General features: G+C 39.0%; 1 protein-coding gene across 1 annotated transcript in view; it reads left to right on the top strand.

Annotated features, from left to right (window-relative positions):
- The window catches only part of RCN1 (reticulocalbin 1, EF-hand calcium binding domain), a 151,239-nt gene extending 139,419 nt beyond the window's left edge, over positions 1-11,820 (top strand). The window contains exons 6-10 of the mRNA XM_009892704.1: positions 4,688-4,881; positions 6,456-6,634; positions 7,174-7,234; positions 10,189-10,388; positions 11,267-11,820. Coding sequence (XP_009891006.1) covers positions 4,688-4,881; positions 6,456-6,634; positions 7,174-7,234; positions 10,189-10,388; positions 11,267-11,374 — 742 coding nt within the window. The 3' untranslated portion in view covers positions 11,375-11,820. The remainder of the gene's footprint in view (positions 1-4,687; positions 4,882-6,455; positions 6,635-7,173; positions 7,235-10,188; positions 10,389-11,266) is intronic.
- Positions 11,821-12,025: the final 205 nt, after the last annotated feature.

The following is a 12,025-nucleotide window of genomic DNA, read 5'->3' as shown; positions in this document are numbered from 1 at the left end:
GGGGAGCCGGTGGTAACTCTTCCGTTACACTTCTTTCACACCCCGCTGGTTTTGGAAACGAGCAACCAACAGTTCATCACTTCGGCGTTTTTCTCTCCTGCATTTTCTGGTCCTACAGCAATAAGCCTCGTGGAGGAGTTGCTGTGTGTGGTGCTCTGCCCGGTGTTGGACAGACCTCACCCACTGCTGGAGGACTTTGCAGCTACAACTCCTTACCTCTGGGTCGTATGCCTGGACTGTATGAGTTTGAATCGAGTTTAAACCATTCCTTCTTCGCAGCACCATTTACAAGTCCACTTGAAACCATCTTCCCACAACTTTTACACTTGTGACATCTTGCCCGCTGTCTTACAGTGTTGCTCTCGCTTCCGTGCAGCTCTTTACGCCAAAAACAGAGTCCGTGCAACAGTTGCTGTATTTTACTGCTTCTCTCTCCTTTACATCTATACAAGGAGTCAGATCATTAATTAGAACTAACTTTAACAGTAGTTAAAGAAAGATCCTTTTATGTACTTATTAACAAGAAAATAGTTTAAATTATCTGCATGTTCTCACTAAGATTAGCTTTGCCTTTACTCCCCTTCCATAGGGAGTGGTACTTACTCATTGTATGTCTGTCTAGTTCCATCATAAGCTTGTTAGTGTAGTATGGCTGTTATCTCACAGACTGACCTCTTGATCCTTCTGGAAGCTGTCACTGCTATATACCTGTATCTCAGTGAATAAACAGATAAAGCGGTTATCAGAAATGACCAATTTCATCCATATTGTTTCAAGGAGAAACCATGTTCTCAACATACATGATTTATGACTTTGATTCTCATAAACTGTATCACTGAAATGTACATGCCTTTTAAAAATTGGTCTACACTTCTGACACAAATACAGATATTTTAGTTGGGGTTATGATTTAACAATAGAGTTGTTTTTAAAAACACTAACTCAGCAAGGGTGGGAGCTTAACTTTTAGTGATCTCACTGTGTGCACCTTGGCATGTTAAGCTACAACCACAGTCAATAACCTTTAAATGGAGGTGACTCAAGCGTCTGTCTGAGGACCAAAGCCCACATTGTGGGGTCAGCATTGTGCAGCAGAACATCAGAGTTGTGGTTCATGGGGGGCCCTGTGAGACAGTTTTGTAACTTTCAGCATTTCCTAACCTCGTAATTTCAGATATCATACTGGGAGGTAAAGGAGAAAGAGAAATCTTAAAGCATTTCACTTCCTTCTTTTTATTGTGGTTTAGTAATCAGATATACAGAGAAAAACATTTTTGTTGTGGGCAACCTCTGCAGTGAGAATTACAAAGAGTCACTTCTTAGCAAGTGAATGGCTTTTAGGAAGAAGACGCTTAATGAAAAGCTCTTTTTCAATGCTTCCTGGGAGAAAACAGGAACATATAGTCTGCTGCTCTAACCAAAGTGCATGCTGCTGCATTTGTAAGTCATTTTACCTTGTTTAGGAAGGGTGGCAGCACATTGGTCATCCCAACTGGGGTTGGAATCCCAGGGCTAGTCAGCAGTAATGCGAAGCTACTCTCACCTTCTTATGGCAAACAAAAAGGAACAAGCTAGTATACAGGAAAAGCTCTGCAAACTCAACTACCTGCAGCCTCACTGGAGGAGCAGCTGCACAGTATGATCTTAGTTTGAGATATGTTATTATATATAGGACATATACTGCCCCATAAGTGTGTCATGACCTGGGAGTGCATCTGCCCTTATGACAGATTCCATGGCAGGGGCATCCCTTCTCCCTGTCCTCCCACACTGGATCACTTGACAAGGGAAGAATCATACATTTCTCACCCATGCGCAGTACCACAACTCACCTGGCTTTGGAGGAGCATGACTTCATCCTGGTGCAGCATCCAAGGACTGTATTAAGGGACTGAGGTGGGCTAAGAAGGAGGGGAGTGGGGCTGCAGTCCTCTGGACCTTCCCCTGCCATTTGTAATAGGCCTGTCATTTTCAGAGAACATAGAAGATGGTTACAGGTCCTCACAATATTAATGTTTCTGCTCTTTATACAGGCCAAGGCCAGAGTTTATCAACATACAGTTGTACTCACATCAGATGCAGAGGGGAGGCCTTCCTCTTTCAGCCACTTCGTAGCAATGATTTCCTTGCCCCAACTTTATTTCATCACCAGATGTCTTTGCAGACTGGCAGCTTGAATCTCTGTAATAGGTTGTACGTACCTGTTGCATGTGCCCTCTAGCTTCTTTATTGTGAGGTGGCAAACTAATATCAACTGCAATCCCACCTAAGTTAAAGGGAGAAAGTAAGCTTTCAGGTATTACACACTTGTGCATGTAAATTCCTGTGTATGAGCTAGTATTTTGTGTCTGTTAATGTGTTTCTTGAATGTTTGCTGTATTCAGGAATTAACTATTTGAAATAAAAACACTAAGGCTTCTCAGACTAACCAATGTACACTAGCTCTGCTACAAAACTTAGAATGATCCTGAGCCATTTTACAGGTAATTATCAGTATAAAAAGTGAGGTCCACAGTCTATACAGTAGCTTCTTACCCATGGGAGCCTGTAAGCAAGACTATTTCTTTATCGTTATCTTCAACTGGGAAGCAGAGTGAAATAGTTCACATGAATGCAATGGACCTATAAAAACAAGAGTACAGGTGAAAAGGAAGAGGCATGAAACATTTTCTGGTAAACAGTCCTGACTTCTTTTGTGTTAAAAACACCAAAGAGCTACTAGCAGAATCATTTATTATAACTAATACATTCAACAACAGAAAGAAATACCAACTAAACCAATTAAATAAAATTCATTGTGGGGCAAGTCTATTGACAAATACAGTCTGTCGTGCAGTGAAAGGGACACTTGGCAGTCAGTTTGCCATGAGATTTACACAAAAGAGAAAAGGTTTTGCAGTCAGTTAACTCATACTTTACTACTTCAGAAAGCAAATTCAGCAGTCCCCTTTTCTGCCCCATAGCTCAGAAATAGCATGTTTATAAATTCAGTCTGATACTATCAGACTCCCACAAGATTGCTGGAAGTTCAGCAGAAGCTGCCGCTGTTATTTGACTCTACTTACTACTTCCATAACTAAGGCTTAGGAAAAGACATTGCTTCACTAGATGAGCAGTTCCAGTTGGCCTGGGTCAGTTTCTTTGTGGAGAACAAAGATGTTGAATTGCAAAGAATCTTTAAAAGTGCAGAACTTTTGCCTGTGCCTCTTGGCTTCCTGGAGATTTAGGGAGCTCACCTGTTGCATCTCAAGTCAGGGTTTAGACAAATCAAGTCAACTCCTGCTTTTACCGCTCTTTACAAACAACACATAACTAGTCCGTAGCGTGGTGATTGAGCCTAAGGGGAATGGTCATTTAGATTATCTCAAGTTGGTCACCGGGTGGTCACTGAACTAGGTGCAATGCAACTACAGACAGTTTGCTTCTGTACCTCGTGAGCAGTGATACAAGGCTTAAAACAGCTGATGTGCCTGAAGCCAATCTGGATGCGCAGAAGAAACATGGTGGTAACTGCCCCAGTTCCAAGAGCAAGATACATAGTTTCCCACAGGTCAGTGCCCAGAACATAATAAGCTTACCTACAAATTGTGGGATTAAAGCTGCATTCTTATTTTAGATGAAGGTTTTTATCATCTGGTCTAGCACTGTAGCTGGGACAGAAGCCAGTTTTAGAAGCTAAAACCCAAACTAGTGGAGTTTAGCAATTACAGGCATACTTTCAGAGATTTATTTGGAGAACTTAAATAGAGGAGAGCATTCCCTTTTTTTTTTTACCATAGTTTTACAGGTTGGTTTTATCTGTAGCTGTGTGCAGAACTTCTCGAAGGTGCTAGTTTCGCTGGGAGTACACTAGAGGAGAGCATTCCCTTTTTTTTTTACCATAGTTTTTCAGGTTGGTTTTATCCGTAGCTGTGTGCAGAACTTCTTGAAGGTGCTAGTTTCGCTGGGAGTACGCCAATACCTTCACTCCTGCTGATTTCAACATGTCTTGAGGCTGGCAGCTTTACCCAGGACAGTGGCTTGTAGCCCAACTGCCAGCAGTGACTGGAGACCTGCTGCAGACTAGCTGTTACTTGAGTGAGTAAAAGGGATTCCTGGCAATAGTGCTTTTTACTGGGAAAGAAAGAAAGGAAACAGAAGTGCAGGAACCGGAGTGGAAGGGAAGACTGTACAAACTGTACATGCCCAGCATTACACAGTCATATAGCTTGCTCCACCCTAGCATCAGTCTGCTGGAAAGCCACAGGAGAAACTGCAGGTGTCCAGGAAATCCTAGCATTTTACCCTGATTGCCTCCAGCAAGCTGCAGTAAAGGCTTTCTCTCAGGGTGAAGTCAGTGTCTCCTACTGAGCCCAGCATGGCCACTCCTTATCCACAGGGAAGAACAGGTCCCTCTAAGTTAGTTACAACCTAAGAAATCCAGGTATTACCTGAGGTACTTTGTTCATTAATTTTGATTGTGCAAGTTCCATTTCAATTATTCATCGCAATATTGAGTAACGAATAGAGACATATCCCTTAAGATAATCTGCAAAATGCAAGAAAGCCTTAGCCAGCAGGGCAGCGTTGTAAGTTTTAGGCACTGTGTTTTTGTGGAAAACGAGGGCCAGATAAAGATTACCAAAATTGGACTGACATGCAGTTTGTTTTTCTGTCAGCTCTTAAGTATTCTGTTCTCTTTTTACAGGAAGATTGTGGATAGAATAGATGACAACAAAGATGGCTATCTCACAACAGAGGAATTAAAAAACTGGATTAAACGTGTGCAGAAACGCTATATCTATGAAAACGTAGCTAAAGTTTGGAAAGACTATGATCTAAACAAGGACAATAAAATTGCCTGGGAAGAATACAAACAAGCCACATATGGTTATTATCTAGGTAAGATAACATTTTCAGATTATATACTCAAAAGACTATTGAGATTATAAGGCATGATTTCATGACTTACGGTCAACAGGAGTTTGGTATCATGTTTAGGATTCTTGAAAATCGCATTAAATTTTATAGATGCTCAGAGGTCAAACGCACTTCTTAGTATTGCAGCCATTTCCACATGAGTCACTAGCACACAGGAGGTTTTGTGGAGGGATTATTAAATGTACTGACAAAGCTGAATTCAAGTCTCCTCTAGTTAGAAATATATATTTTTTTTAACATTAAAAAAATACTATATTGCATAATTAACCAGTATTTGTTAATGCAGTCTCTCTAAAATCTTAAAGAGCCTAGGTGCTAAAAATTTGGGCTTGGTCTAAGCTATAGCAAAGTTCCTGCAGAATAACATGCTTCAGACTGCAATCAACTGCAAAGGAAAATCCTTAACAAATCAGGCAAAAGAAGTACATATTAAAAAATATACCTGAATCTTCTCCCCCACCCCCAGTATGTTCCCTTTTCTTTTTATAAGTTAATGAAGGGAAAGGAGGAGAAGAGATTGCTTAAGCTAAAGGGCAACGCTGACAGAACAACGAATTGTTATTAATTGACCATTTATACTGGAAATGAGAAGACAATATCTACCTACCGTAGAGGCAGTTTCTGGAGCAAGCTTCCAGTAGAAGTAATAAGTACAAAGTCTACTTTAGATTAAAATGGAGCTTATTACATTTGTGGAAGGAAATACTTGAGACACAATCCCTGCAGTAGTATCCCTGGGAGCCCTTCTCAGTTCTTTGTCTTTGCTCTCTGTAATCCCCAAAATTTGGAGAAAAGCTACTACATTGTGGTCTTGTGTTAATGCACACTTAAAATTTGTATCTGTGATACCTGGCCTGGTCTTTTTCAACTGTGTTTTTCTCCCAGCCTGTGAATTGTGAAATTATTGAGAGCATTTTTCATGTTTGAAGTCAGTTTAGTGATCCTATTTTAAAAATTATATCAAATAGCTTTCTTTTTTATGCCACTGAACACCCTGAAAAAATGTCATTGTTTTAAACTGAAAATAATTGTTACGTTCCCTGTAGCAGAGGTGCAGTAGTGAGATAGTTTCAGTCAGTCTGCCAGCTTCTGAAATGACTTTTCTTCGGTTTACTTGCTTTTTAAAACTGAAAAGTTATGTACATCATACTGATTCCTAAGAAGAATAAAACTTCTGTGAATGAAATTTACCCTAAATACTGCCTAAGCAGTGCTTATAAAAGCAGATTTTTTAAAAAATAAAAAATATCTATGAAGAATAATACACACTACTGCAAAATCCATTATCCTGGATTCCAACAGAAGGCTTACTCAGACATTTACCAATACTACTAGGTCACCTTTAAGAGTCAAACCAAGTGCTTGACCTCTGAATTTGAAACTTCAAAGGGAAGAGAAGTTCCATTTTAACACAGCAGCTATTCTGGCAGTAAGCCTTTGTATTTCTAGACTCTAACAGCAAATTGGAGTACTTCATTACGGTAATATGCTTTAAAAGGAACATAATTTTTGAGATTGTCTTTGTAAATTTGCAGAAAATCCAGAAGAATTCCAAGATGCAACTGATCAGCACAGTTTTAAAAAAATGCTGCCCAGAGATGAAAGACGATTCAAAACTGCAGATCTGGATGGAGACTTAGCTGCCACTCGTGAAGAATTCACTGCTTTCCTTCACCCAGAGGAGTTTGAGCATATGAAAAACATCGTCGTCTTAGTAAGCAGAGCAAACCCAATGACATTATTTTTACTTTTATTTTTTGAATGAACTTTGAAATGCTTCTCTAACCTTTCCGTGCAGGGTTTAGAGAGACACACATAATAGCCAAGTGGGGAACAGAAAGGGATGCCTTCCATGAAATTCACTTGATTTAGAGCTCTCAGTATAAGAATGACTTGTTAAATACACTTAGCTCCTAAATGGAATCAAGAAACAGTCTTGGGCCACAGACTTACACCAAAATAAAAAGAAGGGCATGCTGACATGTGGCAGCTAAGTGTTTGATGCATGCTTCTCTCTGCCCCTAACTTAAAACTTAAGCATGCTGTCCAGTTGATTCATGCAGGGAATTTTTTCAACATGAAAGGGTATTTGTATATTCATTGTATAAACAACAATCACACTGGAGTCAGGGAGAGTACATTTGCCTGTGTACAAGGGCAGGTCAAGGCCTCAAAACATGAAATGATCGAAGAGGTGAGTAGCCAGAATTCTCAGTTCTCTCTTGATTACTTTGATGCAAAACTATTTTCCAGGAAACCTTAGAAGATATAGACAAAAACGAGGATGGTTTTGTGGATCAAGATGAGTACATCGGTAAGTTTTGAGATTTGTTTCTTATATAATCTCCAGTCCTTTTGTCCACCTTCTCTCAAATTTGCAGCAGTAGTAACAACGCAAAGATGAATGTTCTGTGCTCCATTTCAACTATTTTAAACCAACCATTCAACCCAGAAAGTTTAGTTTCATTTTAGGTAGATAGCAACATCACCAGCAAAAGGTTCTTCACACTTTGCAGCGTAAGATTCTCCTCTTACTCTAATAAAATTTGGCCAAGAGGGTCTGGAATAATGTTTTTCATGACAGGAATACTCTCTGTATACTTGACCACATTAACAGCTTTTTTAAGGCATTGTATGTAAATGCAAGAGGATCAGAAAGTGAATTGGTCTCTTCCCAAGTTTGAATGATACTTGAATATGCAAAATAACTGGGAAGCACACATTGCAAAAAAGACAATTCACCTTTTCCAACAAGTTATTTTCCTAATTTAATTAGTAAGGAAAACCCCATACTTCTGTAATGATTTGTATGGTGATGCCATTATTTTTCTTCTAGAAATATAAGATGCATTAAAAATGAACTGTGTAAAAATAGCACTAAGATTTAATATTCTCAAAGAAGTTGTGAAGTGTGTGAAAGTCAGCTGTGCATTACTTCAGCAGCAGTAAGAGAACAAAATGTGAAACATCAACAGTAGATCAGTCACAGTTAATTTGCACAAACTTCAGTCACACTAGGCAGTTAGCTGCTGTCTTGCACTTAGGCCTATGAAGGCAAAACGGAAGCAGCGCTGGAGATCGGCAGTACATAATACGTTTTAGCCTTTTGAATCATTATGCTGATAGCAAAAGCTAACTTCTCCCACTGCACTCACTTTGATGGGTTTTAAGTGAAGAAAGTAGCACCAGGAAAGCATTAGCGTAAACTCAGATGAATCTTTCTGTTTCTAGTGGTGCTATAAAGATCACTTCACATATAATCAGGAACAATATACACACATTAATTAATGGCAGGGGGTTTCTATTCCTTGTAAATTATATTTAGCCTCAGAATGTGAATGCTATTCATTTATGACTGAAATAACAGAGCAGCATAATTTCCACAGTAATTTCAGTTCATTCAGTGACATTACCTACATATAATTATAAGGTAATTGTCAACATTTGTTACCATGTGAATGCTGGTTTTTCTTGTCTTCTATAGATAGGAACATAGAATGTTCTAGTCACGATCACCCCACATTGGCAAGGATAATAAAAATCAAATTGACAGGACATGTCAGTTGCTTCAAATAAACAATATAATTTGCACTTTAAAAAATGAAAAAAGAAAGTGAAAGTGGTGTCTGAAGTTTTCTTCAGGAATTGAGGAAAACTGTGCTTAAAATACTCCCTTAAAATATTCCTGCTTCCCTTTTTCAGATGTAGTATTTTTTATTTTTTATCAAGCTGGGGTTAAGGAAACAAACAGAAAACCAAATCTCTTCTTTAGTAGTTTATGAGGAACAACAAAACGATGTAAAAAAATTTCAGTCTCTAGATTGGGCATTTGATGGGGAAATCTGCTGAAAGTTATAGGATGATTCCCTTCCTCCTTCTCCTCCTTCCTTCCTCATATTTTGTCTTTTACAAAGTTTGGTTTAGATTTTGCAGAAGCAGCAAAGGAAAATATCCCTAGTCACATTAAGTAGAGAAAACTAAATTCTTACTGTTCATGAACAGGTAACAGAATATTTCAGGAACATTGTGAACAGTTCTACCAATAGAGAACTTCAGCGTAGTGTACATGCTCCCACTGAAGGGTGGGAGGAGGTTATTCTCAGGTTTGAGACCAGCATTTATACTTCCTATAGATACCAGCCAGCCTCTGGCCCTGAGACCATCCTTGTAGGGTGCACTTTCCCTTAGCACATCCTTGAAAACCAAACCCAGAAGGCATAGTATCACAAAGCATGTTTTAATTATAAATAGAAAACTGCAAGGCTTGAGGAGTAAGCAGCCCTGATTAGCAGGAAGCAATTGATTGTCCACCGTGACCAGAAGAATAAAGTAGACATACTAATCATAATTTGGAAGGCCTATGCTGTAAAGAACAGATAGAAATCATTTGCTCTTAATAATCACTGCTACTCTCCCAACTCTGTTCATACAGATAGCTGCTGCCACTGTGGCATTCTCCTACCGATGCTTTTTAAATATAGCACAGGACTGATGTACAGAACAGCTCGTGTATGTAATCTATGCATCCTGTGTCACAAATGGTACTCTATCCCAAGGAACCAATCTGACAAGTGCACTGCCTGTGGTTTCTCACACAGAACGTACCACTGATTCATGACTTCTCCAGGTCTTTCTTTCTAGAAGCATACCTTCTAAGTAGAGTGTGCTGCAGCACTGCATGGTTAAAAAAGGACTCATCTACTAAGATAAATTTCTCTTATACAGACCTCTCTAAAAGCAGGACAAAAGCATTCCAGTTCCATTTAGAAATTTTTGTTTTCCTAAATTTCCCCTGTGCCTGTTTTCCCTCGTTAACCACTCTGTTGGCTGGAGTCTGATCTTGTCCACAAAGACAGAGTCTTTGCTGGCAGAGACAAGATAAAATTGCCGAGTTCCTTGCTCTCCATGTGAATGAGCCCTGCACTATTTAACTAAAGATCCTTAAAGAATTTTTTTCATTCTGAAATTCAGTGGATGATGGCCTTTGGATAGGTTCACCTTTCACATTAGCCTCACCAGCAGTGCACAGTTACAATACAAGGATAATGTAAGAATAGACAGAATCACCAGCAGTGAAGGAATAGGTCTGAGAGAAGAAACACGCAGCTACTCTGTTTACACCCCACACTTCATTTTCAGTACAAAGAAACGCTGTGCAGAGAGTAAAAAGTTTAGTCTTCCTCTGAGGAACACTGTGCAAATGTCTTTAGCTTGTGCGTAGTCTGAAAATTAACAATGACTCAAGTGAGACCTTTATTTCCTCTCCAGCTGATATGTTTGCAAATGAAGAGGGTGGACCAGAGCCTGACTGGGTGATTACAGAGCGTGAACAGTTTTCAGATTTTCGTGACCTCAACAAGGATGGAAAGATGGACAAAGAAGAGATTCAGCACTGGATTCTCCCGCAAGACTATGATCACGCACTAGCTGAAGCCAGGCACTTAGTCTATGAATCGGATGTAGACAAGGTACTTTGTGTGCTAGTATACGTTTTAAAAAAGTTATATAAGATAGTGTGGGTTGGTTGTTTTTTTTTTAACTTACCAGCTTGCAAGAAATTTTCTTATTAGTACAGTTTAAATGGAATTTTAGAGGCTAGAATTGCTAGTGCATTAATGTATCAATGCCAGTTTCAGTTGGTAGGGTTAGAATCACAAAGGAAAAGTAGTAAAATACAGGTTATCAGCTCTAGAAGTCCCCTTGACTTTCATTAGGATAAGAAATTATTTATCATCTTAAACCTGGAAATTTTAACACAGTAGAAATACTCTTTTTCCTTTTAAGAATGGTCATGGCTTTTGTATGCTAATTTAGACTGCAAGAGAAAAATAAAAGATACATTACAAAGGAGGTAGCAAAAAACAATCAAACATACATCTTCGACTTAAAGACTGGCTCAGTATGTCCACTTCCTCTAATGTGGGAGATTAATGTTTCAGTAGATCCCAGATGGTGATCTTCAGAAGTGTGATATGAGCAAAGTTGGAACCTGAAAAGCCAAAACGCTTACACAGAGTGTGTGTAAATTGCTAACCTAAGCAACATTTTTACTGTCAGGAAGGCAAAACCAAACCACAGGGTAAAACTGCATATGGGATAACCCATAAACTGTTTGGCAGTGAGTCAGTTACAAAGAACTTTCAATTAGTTTGACCCAGCTGAAGCCAGTGGGACTTCTGTCTTCCACTGGGGTCCAAATTTCACTCACCATGACAGCTACAATGAGTCCTGAACCTGCAGTCTGCTGCTTTGAAGAACTGTCTGTTTCCCAGACAAGTCGGTGCTGGTGTGTCTTTTACTTAGCTTTGAAAATGTTGTTACAGAGATTTTATTTTTCTCCCACCAGGATCAAAAACTAACGAAAGAGGAGGTTCTAGACAACTGGAATATGTTTGTTGGAAGTCAAGCTACTAATTATGGGGAGGACCTCACAAGAAACCATGATGAACTATGATACAGTGTACCAACCAGTATGCCACATACTTATTCTCCACTTTACTGAAATCAGGGTGTCCATCGCCTCTTTTTGGGAAGATGGGCAAGGGACACGCTCATAACTGAATGACTTGCATTAATATATTTTTAACATGCCAGCTTATTACCTCAGAAACTGCGTAGAAATAGCTTTTTACTCTTTTCACATGGTTAAATACAGTATCTAATTACTACAGTTTTATTTTGGAAAAAATAAAAAGGTAACTTCTCTTAATAGATTAGAGCCAGAGCTGGAAAAGGCACTTCTAAAACATAATTGCAAGGATCTTTAATAATGAAATATTTTCTTCAAATGCCCATATTTTACTATAGTGAAACGCAGCTAAGATTAGAAAGGAACATAATGTTTAAACAGACTAAGTTATTTAGTCATTTTTTTAAATAACATAACAATTTACATTTAACAATATACTTGTAACAAAAAACTTGTACTTGTACACTCCTATCTGTAGAAGAGGTTTGACAAGATTCACAACCTTTTTTCTCCACACTGTTTTTTCTCTCCCAGTTTGGGCCAGAGGTGCTGAAGAAGGTATCCAGCAGCCCTCTGGTTCATAGCTTTACAAGTGCAACATGCACAACTGGCCCTTCTCTCTAACCCCCATCACAG

Source organism: Charadrius vociferus, unplaced genomic scaffold, assembly GCF_000708025.1.
Source record: "Charadrius vociferus isolate BGI_N301 unplaced genomic scaffold, ASM70802v2 scaffold19, whole genome shotgun sequence".
NCBI classification, from domain to species: domain Eukaryota; kingdom Metazoa; phylum Chordata; class Aves; order Charadriiformes; family Charadriidae; genus Charadrius; species Charadrius vociferus.
Note: the sequence above shows the minus strand (reverse complement) of the source record. Positions and strands in the feature narration are given on the sequence as shown.